The 20,872-nt window shown below is 31.7% G+C and overlaps 1 protein-coding gene across 1 annotated transcript; it reads right to left on the minus strand.

Moving 5' to 3' along the window:
- Positions 1 to 706: 706 nt before the first annotated feature.
- LOC139486063 (heat shock 70 kDa protein 12A-like) lies at positions 707 to 10,550 on the minus strand. The gene is made up of 9 exons (XM_071270753.1): positions 10,407 to 10,550; positions 8,641 to 8,728; positions 7,978 to 8,016; positions 7,194 to 7,298; positions 6,849 to 6,953; positions 5,193 to 5,498; positions 4,336 to 4,563; positions 1,902 to 2,055; positions 707 to 1,330 (listed from the first exon to the last, which is right to left on the minus strand). Exons 2-9 carry the CDS (start codon positions 8,656 to 8,658, stop codon positions 732 to 734), a joined length of 1,554 nt encoding a protein of 517 aa, XP_071126854.1. The 5' UTR covers positions 8,659 to 8,728; positions 10,407 to 10,550; the 3' UTR covers positions 707 to 731.
- Positions 10,551 to 20,872: the final 10,322 nt, after the last annotated feature.

Consider the following 20,872-nt stretch of genomic DNA (forward strand, 5'->3'; position numbering starts at 1 on the left):
TGCTTATGTTACAAAATCAACACTATAATAATATTAAACATGTTACTATTGATCTTATTAACACAAACATAGATTTATCATAACAGAACTATACAGTATTACTTTACATCTATGCATACAGTCCAACAGTATGTCTATACTTAAACTCAGGCGTTGCACAATATCAAGTTTTTCTCTGTTAACGGCCTGTTTGTATTTAATAAATTTTAATTAAGGATAAAGTATCAGCTTCCGCAAACATGTTCACCCCCTGCAACATTCTGTATGTGCCTGTCCCAGTCGTGATATAAGTTAGGAGCTTCGCTCATTGTCAATAACCGTACGGTTACACGGTGGTCATTTTTATAAATTTTCTGTTTACAAAACTTTTAATTTTTCGACAAACTTAGGATTTTCTTACCCCAGGCATAGATTACCTTATCCGTATTTGGCACAACTTTTTCGAATTTTGGATCTCCATTGCTCTTCAACTTTGTACTTGTTTGGCTTTATCAATATTTTGATATGAGCGTCACTTATGAGTCTTATGTAGACGAAACGCGCATCTGGCGTACTAAATTAAAATCCTGGTTACCAGGTACCTTTGATTACTATTTACATCTGTTTCCACTTCTATATTATTTTGTGTCTGCTTGAAAGTTGGTAATTGACAATCATAATAACCTAAACCTTCTTACTTTTAAAATGAATTAACGTAATATTTTTCTTTATCGTATTTATTTAGATTTTTGTTATTCCATGATCTCATATAAAACAGATCCCTTCAGTACAACAAGTTCTGGATTAATTGAAACAATAACCCTAAGAGCCGGATATCGTTCTTTCAATGTATTAACAAACACCCGGTCTACATGGTCACCTGCTACAAATACAATGCCGATTTCTAATGCTGGTTGTTTTTCTAAAGTTTTTTCTACCTCTTCCATAATGCATTGTGTAGCATTTTCGTAAAACTTGCGGAAAAACTCTGGACTTATCCTTATTTTATCATTCTGAAATGTAACTGCTTCGCTGAATGTTGTTTGGTTAATTGTATTAGTCAGTGTGTCACCCGTAAATTCTTTGTATGCATCATACCATCCAGGAGGAACTCGAACTGTTACTACTTTATCTGACTGAAAATATCTCATTTTCTTTTCAAAATTATATAGAAGTTCCGAATAGTCCAATGGATGATACTCTCTTAAAAACGTCAAAACGTCCCCTCCAAATAAGCGCGTTAAGAATTTTAAGAACTCGTCTTTTGCGCTTTCATTTGTATTGAAAATTGTCTCCAGAATTTTTGTTTTCGTTTCGTTAACATCTACAACAGTCAAACTCATAGCGACACCTGAAAAAAGAAGTACAAATATGAACTAAACCCCTTCGGTGACTACATTTTGACTCAAAGTAGCTAGGTTTCTTTTCAAAATTGTAAAGAAGTTCAAAATTGTCTAATGGGTGATACTCACTTAATGATGTACAATTCGTTTTTTCAATATGTAACACCAGTGTTTAAACAAACGTGAAATTACGCTTATTAACAACCTTTCAAGTACACATATGTGTGTGGAAATGTGCATCATTGATGTTGTCATGATAACTACGTTAATCGTTTTACAAGCAATTTGCATCTTCTCTTCATACATGTCATATAAATATTATAAATGTTATACAGTCTAGGTTTATGAATTAGTTATACAAGTCTTTAAATAGATGTAATTATGTGCAAACAACATAGAAATATAGGTGCAACCCCTGCAATTGAATACAAAAAGACTTTTATCAACGCTAAGCAACATAAAGAGATGTTTGTGGAAAAGTGATTAGGAAACATCTTTTGTATACATGGTATATATTTATAGTCGCAATATTCGAAATGTAAACAAATATTGCTAAGAATAGGATAACATCGTACTGACCTCCTAAATGTACCAATATCGATCTGTAGTTTTTTGGAAGTGGCGATATCTCATATTCACCAAATGTAGATGGGGATCTTGTAAATGTCCGATTATACATTAGTTCGGCTTCGGGTCCTTGTACAAGAGTTAACTGATCATTTTTGATACCAGCCTGTAATATAATCATCCTCTTTAAAATTCCATTGGCACGTATTATACAAACTACCCGAAATTCAAATTGTTATCCAAACGCCATTCTACACAAATCAGGAATAATATAGAATCATATATTCGGAGTATTTTTAATAAAAGAAAAATCGCAACGAATTTGAACACCAAATAAATATATGAAACACTCTCGACAAGATTTTTAAAATAACATTGATGCACGCATGTCGTATTTTTGTTTTGGTGTATTTCTTATTTTCTATGGAATATGTATACCGCCAGATAATAAAAAAAAGATAACCTAACTTATATGTAATTGTTCTCATAAAATTGAGAATGGAAATGGGGAATGTGTCAAAGAGACAACAACCCGACCATAGAAAAAACAACAGCAAAAGGTCACCAACAGGACTTCAATGTAGCCAGAAATTCCCGCACCCGGAGGCGTCCTTCAGCTGGCCCCTAAACAAATATATACTAGTTCAGTGATAATGAACGCCAAACTAATTTCCAAATTGTACACAAGAAACTAAAATTGAAAAAATACAAGACTCACAAAGACAAAAGGCTCCTGACTTGGGACAGGCGCAACAATGCGGCGAGGTTTGACATGTTTATGAAATTTCAACCCTCCCCTATACCTTTAGCCAATGTAGAAAAGTAAACGCATAACAATACGCAAACTTAAAATTCAGTTCAAAAGAAGTCCGAGTCTGATGTCAGAAGATGTAACCAAAGAAAATAAACAAAATGACAATAATACACAATTAACAACAGACTACTAGCAGTTAACTGACATGCCAGCTCCAGACTTCAATTAAACTGATTGAAAGATTATGTCTTCATCATATGAATATCAGGCACAATCCTTCCCATTAGGGGTTTAGTATCATACCATCATAACATATATGAACAGAACATAGCCCGTGTCATCCCAACAACTGGTTTTTGAATAAATGTGTTTAGTTCCGATGCAAAAACCCTATGAGTGAATCAATATTAACGCCAAAATATGCAATCTTTAATGACCTGACAACAGTATCGGAACTATATCCCTTCTTAATAAGTCTATTTGAAGGTTTTATTAGTTTCTGAGGTGAATAATGACATTTTTGTGCTTTATAAAGAATATCTCCATAAAAAATTGGATGTAAAATACCTGAACGTATAAGATGTCTGCATGTTGAGCTATATTTATGAATGATGTACTTATACCGATGATAAAATTTAGTAAATGTTTTGACTAGTTTGTGATATCGAAAACCCTGGTGTAATAATTTTTATAGTAATACATAAATTTCTCTCGTTAAAATCTGAAACATTGTTACATACACGAGCGAATCGTACAAGTTGAGATATATAAACACCGTAAGATGGTGACAAGGGAAAGTCACCATCTAAAAATGGTCAATTAACTATAGGAAATGAAAAAATATCTCATTTATCATAAATTGTAGTATTGAGCTTTTCGTTGGTGATATAGATATCAAGATCGAGGAAAGGGCAGTGGTCATTGTTAATATTAGCTTTATTTAAAGTAAGTTCAACAGGATTTCTTTAGTATACATACTGAAGTCGTCATTATTCAGAGCCAAAATATCATCCAACTATCTAAAAGTATTATCAAACTTGTTTATCAGATGATGTTTCGATGGGTCTTTGCTAATTTTGTCATAAATTGTAACCTTTTTTTTTCAATTAAAGAAATTTGTATGGAAAAAAGTAAAATCACAAAAATACTGAACTTAGAGGAAAATCAATTTCGGAAAGTCCATAATCATATGGCAAAAGCAAAAAACAAAACGCATCAAAAACGAATGGACAAGAACTGTCATATTCCTAACTTGGTACAGGCAGTTTCAAATGTAAAAAATGGTGGATTAAACCTGGTTTTATAGCGCTAACCCTCTCACTTTGTTGACAGTCTCATCAATTTCCGTTATATTTACATTGATGCGTTAACTAAACAGACACGATAAATAATATAGTCAGAATATGGGGCTCGTTAAAAGTTGCTCTTTGATGTGAGTCTAGATTCCGTGTTGCAGACCGTACATTGACCTGTAATGGTTTACTTTTATAAATTGGGACTTATATGGAATGTTGTCTCATTGGCACTCATACTATATCTTCCTATATAGATTGAACATAGTCTAGAATACCAGTGGTAAGGAATACTAATATTTATGTCGTAGTAGTTAAATCTATGAATCATTCCACAACATCAACTCCAAGATGAAAGATCTTTTTGTAATTTCAAAGACTCAATACATCCAATAATTACCTTTATAGCAGCGGTGTTCATAACTTGCAGCTGTGAGGGTTCCAATTTCCCTGGTGTTGTTAACATCCATTTTATATCATTGTCGTTATACCCCAATTGATGTCTTGATAATTCATTCCTCAGTTCGTCTTTCATTTGACTAATAAAGCTGGATATTACATCGACCGCTTTCATTGTAACTTTATTTTGGCAGAAATCTTTTATCTTGAAATCTTCAACAGCTTTGCCCTTCACAGAGAGAGAAAATATTAATGGAGCAACTAAAAATTGAAAGGAGTTGATACTGTAACTACCGCTGGTTGTGAGTATGTGTTGATGCCATCAATGTTTTTCCTTCAAATAAACCTACATTTCTTAGTTATATATAAAGCATAGCAAGAGTCATCGATAGTTATGTCTCCATGTAAGATAGACACGGCTTTGTAAGTATCACATGATTCCAACGCCAATTGAATAGAGTAAAAAAAAACTATGAGTACATTCTGAGTTGACTTACTAGAATGACTACCAAAGAAACTGCTTTTTCTAAAGCATACATTCAATAAGCTTTAACTTGTATTTCTATTCACAAACCAATCTGATGTTCAGTGGTTGTCATCTGTTTATGTGGTTCAGAAGTGTTTCTCGTTTCTCGTTTTTTATATGGAATAGATCAATGGTCATGTGGTTTTCCCGTCTGAATGGTTTTACACTAGTAATTTTTTGGGCTCTTTAACTTGCTGTTCGATGTGAGTCTAGGTTCAGTGTTGCAGACCGTACATTGACCTGTAATGGTTTACCTTTATAAACTGTGGCTTGGATGGAGAGTTGTCTTATTGGCACGCAGACCATATCTTCCTATATCGATACTTATTTACCTTCAGATTGTTAAACTCAACCATGAAGTTTTTGAAAAAGAACCATTTTCCAGCATCTGGTTCACCTTGAATTCTGCTGACATGTTCCTCTGCTTCGTAACCTATACTATGGATAGATTTGTTAGGTCGGAATAAAATCGCCGTGGATGTTTTGAAATTAACTCCCCTTTTGTCTTTTGCTTCCCAGTTCGGGCAATATAGACCTACGCCCTCTAACGCATACTTTTCACCCAAACAAAAGACATATCCTGAATGGGAGTATCCAATTTCAATGGCAACAATAACGTCTCTCTTTAATTGTTTTGTCTGCAAAGAAGGTCCATCAACGATAAAAAAAACATATGCAAAAGCCTGTACGATTTTCCGTATTATTTATTGGTTTTAACGTATCTTTATTTCGTAACTGCAGAATATTCCGATAACTGTTTCGCGATATTAAGAGGTTAATGAAACCTTAGATATGTATAAACTGGTTTATATGGCGAATTCCTCATGGCAATACATGTAGCTTGTTATATGTATTACGGCAGCTGTTGATCAAAGGAAGGCACACATAAGTGTACTTGCGAAAATCAGCTATTTTCAATTAATGTTTATGATTTAATGTATAGGCGTTCAAAGTGATATTATTGTTGTATTAATATACATTTTTTAGTGTTTGAAATGAAACTAGTAAACACACTATTCAGAAAAATATATTATGAAAACATTGGAATAAGTTCAAATACACATGTTCAAATTACTTTGCATACGTTAGGTCCAGCTATATCTCGTCTGTCTTTCATGAAAGTAAGATTTTCCGAAAGGGTTAAGCGATAGGTGTTATCCACTTGCTGAGCTGTCGGGAATTGTTAATGGTCAACATGTTCGAAGATACATGTATATAGATGTACATCATATATTAAGGTAGCACAAAATAAAGGCAACAGTAGTATACCGCTGTTCAAAACTCATAAATCCATGGACAAAAAACAAAATCGGGATAACAAACTAAAACCGAGGGAAACGCATTAAATATAAGAGGAGAACAACGACATAACACTAAAATGTAACACATATAGACAAAATCCCACGAGAATAACAAATATAACATATATATATAACATCAAAACCAAATACATGAATTTGGGATAGACAAGTACCGTGACACGTCTTATCGCAATGTGAATTTACACTCAAAAATAAGAGAAAACAAACGACACAACGTTATAATGTAATACACACAGAAACGAACTATAATATAACAATGACCATATTCCTGACTTGGTACAGGGCATTTTTAAAGGAAAAAATGGTGGGTTGAACCTGGTTTTGTGGCATGCCAAACCTCGCACTTTTATGGCCATGTGAAATATAACATCAAAATGACAACACAGGACTACAATATAAATAAATTGGAGAACACAATTGACAAAGAATCACACGAACAACAGCCAACAAAAGGCAACAAGTTCAAAATTTTAATACGCCAGAAGTGTATTTTGTCCACACAAGACCTATGTGTGACGCACAGATACAAAAGTTTGAAAGCCGAAACGAGTATCTGACTAATTAAATGTCATGCTCAACACTTGTTGATATTCTCATCTACTACATTCGAAGAGCAACGTAATGACAACGCTTTGTACTCTGTGTATGTCTCTATTAACAACTTACCTTCAGACTGCTTGCTTTTCCAGGACGATGTCCACTTGTATATACCACTGACGGTTTTGGTGCATTATTTAATGATGTGCGGTCTTGCTGTTGCTTCTGCAAAGACTGATTAAGAAAAAGTTATAATTTGATTAAAGATGTATATTCTATGTATTGAGTCATTAAATCACCTTTTAGCATTAGCATGATTAACATCGACGAAGTAATTGAATGATTCATGTACCGTAACATTACTTTTCAACTTTTTGAGAGAGAGAAAACATCAATGGATAATTGAGAGAATTACATAATGAAATTGAATTTACGATAAATTAATGTGAAATAAAATTCTTGAAGACTATATACCTGTAAAGTGCCTGTCGTTTGATGGTGGGTTTGATTTGTAACTTTCACCGGCTGTCTTGATTCCTTTTTTAATTGTGCGTTGTCTTTTTGCTGCTGTTCATGGTGCTTTAAGATGAAATAAGCAAACTTACGTGACAATCAAAATGAATGTACCAAAATATCATTAAAACCATCAATATAATGTATATATGCTCTAAGAAACCTGCTGTACATCATGGCGTATCAAAGTGTTTATCGTTAGGTAAGTAAACGTTTATGACAATATGACAATTCGTACCTTGTCGAAATATTCTGTAAATCAAATCAAAACATTTCTAAATCTGCCAGAGTAATGGATACATTCATTTTTAATTATAAACAGAGTGCACCCTTAATTAAAAAAAAGTATGCCACCTGATTCAAATGACTTTGTTTTTATTCGTAAATTGGAAAAGCAAGTCGAAACAATATACCACCATCACATGACTTTTGGTAAGATTATTCAGTAGAGATTGACTTCCATAAATATTTATCCTAATTAGAATTGTCAAACATAGTATATGGAAAACTTGACAATCGATTTCAATATTTATTGTATTTATTATCAATATTTTAAATTCTTTTTTTTTTTATCTCTTTAACTTTGTAATACGATTTCAGCGGCTAGACAATATATGGTTTCGGTGGAGTAGAAATTGGAAAAGACAAACACATTCCCCATTTCCATTCTCAATTTTAATTGATTGCTGACTGGTACATTTACACATAGCAGAACAATTACATGAAATTATTTTTGAATACTCACGTCTGGTATCACAGTTGTATTTGCGTCATTGGTTTTTTTCTGAAAATTTTAATCAAATCAATCATTTTGAATATTCAAAAACATTTTTTTAACATTATTTAAATTAACAGAGATTGCATAATGCTTTGAAATACTTTTTTTAGATGTTACTCACTTAATAGATATTTCTGATTCTTCAATTTAAAACAAAGCGATTCAGTATTCATATAAAGGAAAGGATGTCATCTGCACATACTGACCGTGTCACCACTATAACTCAACAATGTACCACTGGAAATCGTTTATATGTTTTAATTGGTTGACACAAAAAAGAAGATTAACAAATATTTAACCAAGCATCTTCAGATGGACATTATACTAGAAAAAAAAGTACAGAAAAAGCAATAAAAACTCATCTTATATACACCAATTTAAATTGTGTACATTATAAAGCATTTCGTCTTCCGACCGTGTAATACCATCATGGGTAGTCAAGGTCGTTAAAACCTATCTTTTTCGTCATTTCGTCTACAAAAGCCCCATCAGTGACGCTCAAATAAAAAAAGTTTAAATGATTTTCTGAGTTGAAAAGCATTGAAGGCCTAGAATTCCGTTTGTTTCAGTTGATACTCTTGGCTTCTCTGAGTTCCAGTTATTATAATCAAAAAGTAGTTAATGCCTTACTGAATTTGAAGTTCCCATTTTGAAGTAATGCTTCAATTCCTTTTGCTCATGGATTATTTATCACAATGATTGTTTTCATTTTTTTTTCCTACAAATAAAAAAAATTTCACAATCATTAGATATCCGGCTAAAAGGGAAGTTGTCCATCTGATGAGTTAAGCCTTTTTCAACTGATTTTTATAGTTCGTTCTTATGTTGTACTGTTATACCACTGTCCTAGGTTATGGGGGATCCCACTAACATGTTTAACCCCGCCACATTATTTAAGTATGTTCCTGTCCCAAGTCAGGAACCTGTAATTCAGTGGTTGTCGTTTGTTTAAGTGTTACATATTTGTTTTTCGTTCATTTTTTTATATAAATAAGGCCGTTAGTTTTCTCGTTTGAATTGTTTCACATTGTCTTATCGAGGCATTTTATAGCTGACTATGCGGTATCGGCTTTGCTCATTGTCGGTGACCTTTAGTTGTTAATGTCTGTGTCATTTTGGTATCTTGTGGACATTTGTCTCATTGGCAATCATACCACATCTTCTTTTTTATATGAATATTGAATTTCATAATAAAACGCATCTAAATTTACACATATTTGTTTATTACTTGTCTTCGTTTATATTGAAAACTGAAAAAAAATAAAAGACAAAACAGTAAGCCTAATTGGGTTCATCGAAAAGAAACGCAAAAACAAATAAATTAATGAGTTACTTACAGTTATTGAATTTGCTGCACTGATATGCATTAATTTTCGAGTAAAATAAAAACCGATAATTTCAAATATGAAATAAACGTGAATATTTTAGTCAACTAACGTCATACATCAATAGGTTTGTCAATGACATCGCATCAAAACGATTTGTGAATGCGTAGAATAAGATATAATTTCTCACATTTTGTCTTTAATTTAAAAAAAAAACTATTGCACATGAAATATAAATTATAACTAATCAAAACGTTCACATATCGAAAACTATTTAACTAGTGACTAGATAACACTAATTATTAAGTTATGCGCTTCGTGCATTTGTGAATTAATGTGTTGTTCAGTCATTCGAGAATTTGTTTTTGTATTTCAAATCTTCGATTAGTTATTCTATAAATTGATTAGTGACTTAAACATTTTAAATTTTCCTCGGAGTTCAGTATTTTTGTGATTTTACTTTTCATACAAAATATGGTAGTACACATAACTTTAATTTGAGGATAGTGATTTCTCTGAGAAAAACGTAATCTTTTGAAGTTTAAATGGAGCATGTGAAAAAAATACATTTTAAGAATAGAAGTTCAGTATAAAGTACGACGGAACTGTTGATGACTTGAAACGGTAGTTACAACCTAAGGATCTAATTAATTGGAACTACTTTATCAGATTTAATATATAATGGAAGGCTGATTCTCTCCCTTGCAACATTCGAGTATACAAGTGACTCGGGATGTCATCTGCCATGGCAAAAGAAAGAAAGAAAAGGGAATCAGTGTGCACTAGTAAGACTATTCCTCTGGTGGCATATACACATAGAGCTCCTTAATTATTTTTACATCATTATCTTGATCGTTTGTAAAAATACCGAGCGTTCAAGATGCTTGAAATTAATTTATAATAGAGCTTTAACACATTTTAAATTTTTACTTTCAGTTTCAAACATAAAAATAACCTATACCGATATTGTTGTTTTTAAATATAAATTAAATTACAAATCCTTTTAAAAAGACAATAGAAATCAGTTTGTTACATTGTACTACATTGTTCAAATAATACATGTATACCTACCTTGCTATATAATCCTATCTTCATTCATTTCAATGTGGTTTTTGCATATACGTCTCGTATCAGCGAATTATATATACCTGGACATAATAGAATTAATCGTTATCATGAAATATTTTAACGTACATAACATTTAACAGTTACACCTGTATATTTGTTTAGTTGATTTGAACTTCATTTAAATTTTAGCTTTTCAAAAAGCCAACCAGACTAGAATGTTAAATCGATTTTTCCATTGTTATGTGTTTTAAAAATATGATTTGTAACATTTAAAAAACTTTATAACGTAATTACACAAATAGTTTAAGAACAAACACATGGTAGCAAAAGCAGATTCAATCTTGTGCTGTAAAAAAAATCATAATTTATTTATACATTAAATCTTTTATTAACCACATATTATACACGACAAGCTTAGGACTTCTAATCTTCTTTTAGACGCTAGCAATTCAATTTGTCAAAGGATGCATGTGAGCAATTTCATCTGTCAAAAAACACATGTCACCAATTTAATTTGGAAAAGGATAAAATAAAATGTCAAACAACAATAGAAGAAGGACTTGCAGTCAAAATGTGTATAAAAGACAGTATTATACAATATAGCCATGCATTAGCAAATTGAAAGACAACAACACTGTCAACCAAAGCACTACAAGGAGAAATGAGGAAATGTACCCAATTGAACTATCCTCATAACGATTTCATTTTTTCAACAGTCAAGGTGTTAATTTTGTAATACTTTTCAATTTATTTTTTATTCAAATTGTGAGCCATTCATAGATCATATCTCGACAAAACGCGCGTCTGTCACTCTAAATTATAATATATACCTTTTGATTGATTTTCTGCCTGTGGAATTTTGTTTTCACCAAGCTCAACAGCTAGTACTTGCATCACATATTATGTTTGTAAAAACATGAAAAAATAAAAGCTGTTCATGAAATATAGAAATTGGACAAAACAGTAAGTATATTGTACTCAAAAATCATCAAGATTCGCCATGATACATTGGGTCCAAATTCAGTGATTTTTTACTTACGTAATTACGTCACACACACACTTATTTCTGTTAAATATCCCAAGAAGGGCAAATACATTTGATATATTCTTTTCGGAATATATTGACACACAAAATATCAATAAACTTTCTGGAAATGGAAATCTTTTTAAAGATTTTAGAAATAAATCTGAAACGAAAGTAAAAAAAAAGGATCGTCCTTTTTTCTTTCCTTTGACATGTTTCACATATTTTTATCTTTGAAATGAAACAAATTGAAAGTGTAAAGATATCGTCAATCCATTATTTATCCAAATGCAAGTACAATAATTAGTTATCAAAGGTACCAAGATTATAATCTGCAGAAAGTTAATTTGTTTTATGACTGACTAAGATGTAAATAACAGACAACTGCTAGGATAGAGTTTTGATCACATTTGAAGATGTGATAATATCTCTCGTCACAGCACAGTGTTTCATCAAAGCAAACATGTATAAGAGAGGCAAAAAATACCAAACGGACAGTCAAACTCATAAGTCGAAAGAAAAAACTGACAACGCCAAGGCAAAAAATACAGAAAAAACAGTAAACTAATCACAAAATGTAAAACTAAATACTCCATCAAAAACTGGATATATTCAAGAAGGATAAGGAGATATTGCATCAGATGTTGCAGCCATCGTGTATCCTATCTTTGGACAAATTCGGTAAGTCTTATTCGATAGGTCACATTTGGTAGAAAGGGAACGGGATTGTAGAAGGAATTTTGAACATGTCTGCTGTCATCTGTGACACGGATATACCATAACACTCGTGATTGTGTCAGGAATATTGACGAAGTGACCATTTCAACTTCACCACTTGGACATTTTGTTGGTAAAGGTTTTTAGTAATTTGTTTTACGAAATCCCCAACTTGATAATTTACCGGTAAAACATTGGTACAGATGGGTGCGGTCCTAACCTTGACAAAAGTTAACTTAGAGTTAACTTGTTGACTGCTTTCTAAGTTAACTTGAGAATTTTTAAGCAATCAAGCAAGTTAACTTCGTCGTTGGTGGACCAGACCTACGGTCTGCTTTTTTAGGACTGCTGCAGACCTATCGACAAGTCTGCTCCAGACCAGACCTGTGGACAAGTCTGCTTTTGACCAGTCCTGAGGACAGGTCTGCCTCAGACCAGACCTGTGGACAAGTCTGCTTTTGACCAGTCCTAAGGACAGGTCTGCCTCAGACCAGACCTGTGGACAGGTCTGCTCCTGACCAGACCTGAGGACAGGTCTGCTTTTGACCAGACCTGTGGACAAGTCTGCTATTGACCAGACCTGAGGACAGGTCTGCTTATGACAGATTATCGTTATAAGAGTTTTCATATCAGACTTGAGCTTTCATTAAAATATGTAAACAACATTCGCATTGTTTTTCCACAGATATCATTTATTATTTACTCGCTAGACTCTACTAGATATTATACAAATGCTCTCTTTTATTTGATATACATGTATTTTTATATAAATAAAAAATGGCTATACGATCACAGAGAGTTTTTTTTTATTAGAAGGCGGATAGAAAGGTTATCCAACGCATCGGAACAATATTCTTATATCACGGGATATCGGCAACATTGTCTACGTTACTTCGTTCCCCGTGGGTCTCACTAATTAGCGACAACAAGCGTCAAGAAGCGACAACAAGCGTCAACAAGCGACAAGAAGCGACAACAAAAATTATTTTAGCGACAACAAGCGACAAAAAGACTATTTAGCGACAAGAAATTTTTTTTTTATAAGATATAAAGAAATTTGTATTTAATGTTTTTTTTTAAATATACGAGCAGATATGATTAATTAAAATGTTTTATTATATAGATAGACGAAGAAATGAAACATTTGTGAGAAAGAAAGAGATTGTGAAGTTTATATTAGTATATTGGTAGATGAAGAAATTTAACATTTGGGAAAAAGAAAGAGATTGAGCTTCTTTTTTTTTATTTTTAAATATGAAAAATATGTATAAGATAATGTATGTATCTGTTTTCATCAAAGTCAAAGAATGAATAAACGAATGGAGATATATATGGAGCAGGCATAATGGAATATAATATTTTGATTCATTTGCATAATACTATGCTCTAAGTGTACTCTTGTTATGTCAATTCGATGCTTTATTTGTAGAACTCTCAGCCACGCTTTGCCATCTTTATTATTAAAGCGTGTTTCCAGACCCCACGACGAGGACGTGGTTCTACCTTGGGGTCCATATACAGATCACGTACTTTTGCGAGAAAAAAAACCCCAAAAAGGTCAACTTTCCTTTGAAGGATTTATTGAAACAAAAACATGAAATATTATTTCCTTTCTAACAGTATAATTCATTGTTCTTGATAGGAACAACACTAGATGTGGCTTCACCCTAAGATTGTATGCATATAGAGAGCCTTATTGAAAATTGGTTTAATCCAAATGAGTTACTCTCTTTAAATAAAGATATTATTATTATTATTATTATTATTATTATTATTATTATTATTATTATTATTATTATTATTATTATTATTATTATTATTATTATTATTATTATTATTATTATGAGATAATAACAGTACACATAATGTGGAACATCAAATGAGATTAACGACTACTACTACTAAATAAAGTTTAATGGCGACTACCCTTGCGGGTATTGCGCCAGATTACCTTATATAAAAACATTTCAAGTAAATGTTTTAAATTTATCATTATTTAGGTGTTAGCCTATATTATATATATTCATATTATAGAAATTTTGCGAGTTTTTTTTTCCTTAAATTTGATTAATCTTGTGATTTAAATCTGAGCTATAGTGTGTATTTTAATTATCTTGATGATCTATTGGTTAATTTATTTTACGAAGAAAAAAAAAATATATGTGAGCTTATTATTCCGTTATTTGTAACTTAGCCTTCTTTGTATATAAATATTAAATGATTTGGTAGGTAGGTGTGTTTGGTTTTTTTTTTAAACATAAAAACTGTAAGTATCATATACTTTTGGATAGACATATCTGACTATTACAAAAATGCAAATCGTAGAAGGGGTCTGACATATTCCCGTACATTGTATACACATTAATACAATTATACCGCGGCTCGTACGTCCTTGGTAAATTGTGATTCTCTGTAATTGAATTTGACTTTAAGATAACTTTGAGATTAACGAGTCGCGTGTCCCCTGTTTTATTGCTACAATAACATCCAATTAACACCTTCCACTTTGTACACGCGTCAGACTATACAATTACACGTGCCAGAATATACAATCATCAGTTGTAAATAGTGAACACCTGTTGAAAACTCAAGATTCAGTGTCATTAATTTCCTTTCATCTTCAATCAATATGCATAATCATGATAAATATCGTTTAATGAGGCAATAAACAAATAAAAAGATGAAAACATTCACATTTCAATTTTCTTTTCCTCCTGTTTGGTTTCACAACTTGTGTCAATATTTTCAGGACAATGATGCACACGTAATTCATTTTGCGAGCTTAATACATATTGCACGAAAAGAGTTTTAAAAAACAAATTATAAGATAAATAATATGTTCTAAAACACAAGGAAAAGTAATCTCATAATACAATAATTAAACGTAATACTGGCTGTTATTAATAATAGATGATAAAATATTATGTAAATAATATTTCATTTTTTTCTATCAATTTTAACTTTCTTTTGCATATTTATTGCAATGATTAATTTTAATTAAAAAAAAAATGTTTTCTTGTCGCTAAATAGTTTCTTGTCGCTTGTTGTCGCTAAAATAATTCTTGTTGTCGCTTCTTGTCGCTTGTTGACGCTTGTTGTCGCTAAAATTCTTGTTGTCGCTAATTAGTGAGACCGTTCCCCGTTGTTTACCTGTCCCTTCCTAAATTTATACTTGCATGTATATTTCATTGATATTCAACTTGTTTGCATTGGATTTACTATTCTATTTCCCGCAGAATATTCTAACAGAAATTGTACAGTGTCCGTAAGCATACGATGTGGTAAAACTATCAACAATCTCGTCAAATTCGTCAGATTTATCGAGAGATTTGTCATTGCCGATATTTATATGGGACGTCCTAAAATTATACTCAATGCGCACTTTAATGAAATAGTTGCCACTTGACGTTTAACTATAAACAAAATCAATCAACCGACATAATAGATTCCAAGAAGAGAACCTCGTATACTTTTTTTTATTAAATCATTGTAAATAGTACAAATGAATTCAGACATGTCAGTGTTGGTACTTTGATGATGTGGCATAATAGTTTTGTTTTACACGTACACCATCATGAACTCCTATATATGATGTGACTGTTATTATAAATAAAGAGATGAAATTCTGACATTCTCAATTTATTCAGAATATTTTTTGCATTAATGGTTTTCCAATATTATTGATTACGTGTACATTTACGGTCCTACTAAGATGTGAACAGGAGCGCCAGGAGAAGACATTAAGGCGCTCGGTACAATGGTATGCGATATATAGATTTGCAAATAAAAGTGCACATATGATCAGTTTTGGTCAAATAGTTTTGTTTTCCAAGTCAGCATGAGGTATTAAAACTACTGAAATTTTGTTACGTATCAATATTTTGAATAAAAGGAGGACACGCTGGTATCCTAAATTTATGCGAACAAAAATTTGTTGTTATTAAATTGCAATATTGCTGACCATTGTCATGATTATATTATACAATGATTCCTGACATAAAAAATATGGCTGATTAATACTATGCGGGTACTCATGGTGTATATAGATTTACAAATTAAAGTGCACATATGGTCAGTTTTGGTAATGCGGTCAAATAATTTTGTTTTACAAGTCAGCTGGAGGTATCAAAACTACTGAAATTTTGTTACGTATCAATATTTTGAATAAAATGAGGACATGCTGGTATCCTAAATTTATGTGAACAAAAATTTGTTGTTATATATATATTATATTGCAATATTGCTGTCCATTGTCATGATTGTATTATACATTGATTCTGGCATAAAAAATATGGCTGATTAACTATGCGGGCATATAGATTTACACATATGGTCAGTTTTGGTAATGCGGTCAAATAATTTTGTTGTACAAGTCAGCTGGAGGTATCAAAACTACTGAAATTTTGTTACGTATCAATATTTTGAATAAAATGAGGACATGCTGGTATCCTAAATTTATGTGAACAAAAATTTGTTGTTATATATATATTATATTGCAATATTGCTGTCCATTGTCATGATTGTATTATACATTGATTCTGGCATAAAAAATATGGCTGATTAACTATGCGGGTATATAGATTTACAAATTAAAGTGCACAAATGGTCAGTAATGGTGGATGCGGTCAAATAATTTTGTTGTACAAGTCAACTGGAGGTATCAAAACTACTGAAATTTTGTTATGATCAATATTTTGAATAAAATGAGGACATGCTGGTATCCTAAATTTATGCGAACAAAAATTTGTTGTTATTATATTGCAATATTGCTGTCCATTGTCATGATTGTATTATACATTGAATCCTGACATAAAAAATATGGCTGATTTACTATGCGGGTATATAGATTTACAAATTAGAGTGCATATATGGTAAGTTTTGGTGGATGCGGTCAAATAATTTTGTTGTACAAGTCAACTGGAGGCATTAAAACTACTGAAATTTTGTTACGTATCAGTATTTTAAGTAAAAAGAGGACATGCTGGCACCCTTAATTTAGGCGAACAAAAATTTGTTGTTATTATATTGCAATATTGCTGTCCATTGTCATGATTGTATTATACATTGAATCCTGACATAAAAAATATGGCTGATTAACTATGCGGGTATATAGATTTACAAATTAAAGTGCACATATGGTCAGTTTTGGTGGATGCGGTCAAATAATTTTGTTGTACAAGTCAGCTGGAGGTATCAAAACTACTGAAATTTTGTTACGTTCCAATATTTTGAATAAAATGAGGACATGCTGGTATCCTAAATTTATGCGAACAAAAATTTGTTGTTATTATATTGCAATATTGCTGTCCATTGTCAGGATTGTATTATACATTGAATCCTGACATAAAAAATATTGCTGATTTACTATGCGGGTATATAGATTTACAAATTAAAGTGCACAAATGGTCAGTTTTGGTGGATGCGGTCAAATAATTTTGTTGTACAAGTCAACTGGAGGTATCAAAACTACTGAAATTTTGTTACGTATCAGTATTTTAAGTAAAAAGAGGACATGCTGGTACCCTTAATTTAGGCGAACAAAAATTTGTTGTTATTATATTGCAATATTGCTGTCCATTGTCATGATTGTATTATACATTGAATCCTGACATTGAGAATAAGGCTGATTTTTTATGCTGGTATATAGATTTACAATTTAAAGTTCACATATGGTCAGTTTTGGTAATGTGGTCAAATAATTTTGTTGTACAAGTCAGCTGGAGGTATCAAAACTACTGAAATTTTGTTACGTATCAATATTTTGAATAAAATGAGGACATGCTGGTATCCTAAATTTATGCGAACCAAAATTTTTTGTTATTATATTGCAATTTTGCTGTCCATTGTCATGATTGTATTATACATTGAATCCTGACATAAAAAATATGGCTGATTAACTATGCGGGTATATAGATTTACAAATTAAAGTGCACATATGGTCAGTTTTGGTGGATGCGGTCAAATAATTTTGTTGTAAAAGTCAACTGGAGGTATCAAAACTACTGAAATTTTGTTACGTTTCAATATTTTGAATAAAATGAGGACATGCTGGTATCCTAAATTTATGCGAACCAAAATTTGTTGTTATTATATTGCAATATTGCTGTCCATTGTCAGGATTGTATTATACATTGAATCCTGACATAAAAAATATTGCTGATTTACTATGCCGGTATATAGATTTACAAATTAAAGTGCACAAATGGTCAGTTTTGGTGGATGCGGTCAAATAATTTTGTTGTACAATGCAACTGGAGGCATTAAAACTTCTGAAATTTTGTTACGTATCAGTATTTTAAGTAAAAAGAAGACATGCTGGCACCCTTAATTCAGGTGAACAAAAATTTGTTGTTATTATATTGCAATATTGCTGTCCATTGTCATGATTGTATTATACATTGAATCCTGATATTAAAAATAAGGCTTATTTACTATGCTGGTATATAGATTTACAATTTAAAGTTCACATATGGTCAGTTTTGGTAATGTGGTCAAATAATTTTGTTGTACAAGTCAGCTGGAGGTATCAAAATTACTAAAATTTTGTTACGTATCAATATTTTGAATAAAATGAGGACATGCTGGTATCCTAAATTTATGCGAACCAAAATTTTTTGTTATTATATTGCAATTTTGCTGTCCATTGTCATGATTGTATTATACATTGAATCCTGACATAAAAAATGTGGTTGATTTACTATGCGGGTATATAGATTTACAAATTAAAGTGCACATATGGTCAGTTTTGGTGGATGCGGTCAAATAATTTTGTTGTACAAGTCAACTGGAGGTATCAAAACTACTGAAATTTTGTTATGATCAATATTTTGAATAAAATGAGGACATGCTGGTATCCTAAATTTATGCGAACAAAAATTTGTTGTTATTATATTGCAATATTGCTGTCCATTGTCATGATTGTATTATACATTGAATCCTGACATAAAAAATATGGCTGATTTACTATGCGGGTATATAGATTTACAAATTAAAGTGCACAAATGGTCAGTTTTGGTGGATGCGGTCGAATAATTTTGTTGTACAAGTCAACTGGAGGCATCAAAACTACTGAAATTTTGTTACGTATCAGTATTTTAAGTAAAAAGAGGACATGCTGGTACCCTTAATTTAGGCGAACAAAAATTTGTTGTTATTATATTGCAATATTGCTGTCCATTGTCATGATTGTATTATACATTGAATCCTGACATTAAAAATAAGGCTGATTTACTATGCTGGTATATAGATTTACAATTTAAAGTTCACATATGGTCAGTTTTGGTAATGCGGTCAAATAATTTTGTTGTACAAGTCAGCTGGAGGTATCAAAACTACTGAAATTTTGTTACGTATCAAAATTTTGAATAAAATGAGGACATGCTGGTATCCTAAATTTATGCAAACCAAAATTTTTTGTTATTATATTGCAATTTTGCTGTCCATTGTCAGGATTGTATTATACATTGAATCCTGACATAAAAAATATTGCTGATTTACTATGCGGGTATATAGATTTACAAATTAAAGTGCATATATGGTCAGTTTTGGTGGATGCGGTCAAATAATTTTGTTGTACAAGTCAACTGGAGGCATCAAAACTACTGAAATTTTGTTACGTATCAGTATTTTGAGTAAAAAGAAGACATGCTGGCACCCTTAATTTAGGCGAACAAAAATTTGTAGTCATTATTTAAATGAATTAAACTATTGCTGATTGTGGCTGCATAGTTCAAGGATGTATAACTAACAAGGACGTATACACCTAACATCAAATATACTTCTTTTCAAAAATATACATAATATGATTGAATTTGATCTCGGAATATATATATATATTCAGTGCCTGTTATCATTGTAACCGAGATCGTTTTTATAATAGATAGATTGTCAGATCACAGATAAATTTGTGTTACGTTCTGTGCGTACTTATTTTCAATTATTTGTGTTTAATCCTGTTCATAAAACGGAAGTATTAATTTTCAAATTACTTTATTTTCGATGTTTCTACTACGAAACAAAGATATTAAAAATATTTTTTTTTTAAATCAACGAAGAGCGGTCCTGGTTACAAGTTAACTTAGTGTTGACCAGACCAGTCAAAAGTTAACTTGGGAACAGGTCTGGTTTTGATCGGATTTGTTCAAGCAGAAGTTAACTTTGTGGCAGGACCGGTAAGACATAAGACATAAAGCTTTATTTAGAGTCGGTATAAGCAAGCAATTACAAACATAAGCTCTGTTTCCAAGTTAACTTATGTTAACTTTATGACAGGACTGGTTCCGAAGTTAACTTATGTTAACTTATGACAGGACTGGTTCGAAGTTAACTTATATCAATAGCGGACCTGTTTCTAAGTTAACTTTTTGGCAGACATAAAAACAGTCCTAGGTCCAAGTCCGCTTTTCAAGTTAACTAGATTTTGGTCCTAGGACTGGTCAGAGCAGTCCTATATTCGGTCACAGGTTAACTTTGACCAGTCCAAATGACTGGTTATCAAGTTAACTTGCTGTACAGGTTAGGAGTGCACCCATCTGTAATCATTAAATTTCAAAACGTCACAACATACACGTATATAGCGAGCGGGTTGTGATATACAAATACCGTAAGATGGTGCCCAATGAACATCACCAAAAAAACAGGAAAATTAATAATAGGGAAAGCAATTCTTCTATTTTAGTGTAGGTTTTATCGTGTTTAACTTAGATATCTTAATTTAGCAAATGCATGA

Source organism: Mytilus edulis, chromosome 8 (assembly GCF_963676685.1).
Source record: "Mytilus edulis chromosome 8, xbMytEdul2.2, whole genome shotgun sequence".
Classification (NCBI taxonomy): domain Eukaryota; kingdom Metazoa; phylum Mollusca; class Bivalvia; order Mytilida; family Mytilidae; genus Mytilus; species Mytilus edulis.

Bases quoted from the DNA above. Each gene is read 5' to 3' on its own strand.
- LOC139486063 (XM_071270753.1), bottom strand. The intron at 4,564-5,192 runs GTAAATAAGTAT...CTCTCTGTGAAG, and splicing joins TTGAGTTTAACAATCTGAAG to GGCAAAGCTGTTGAAGATTT. The intron at 2,056-4,335 runs GTAATTATTGGA...ATTATATTACAG, and splicing joins TGAACACCGCTGCTATAAAG to GCTGGTATCAAAAATGATCA.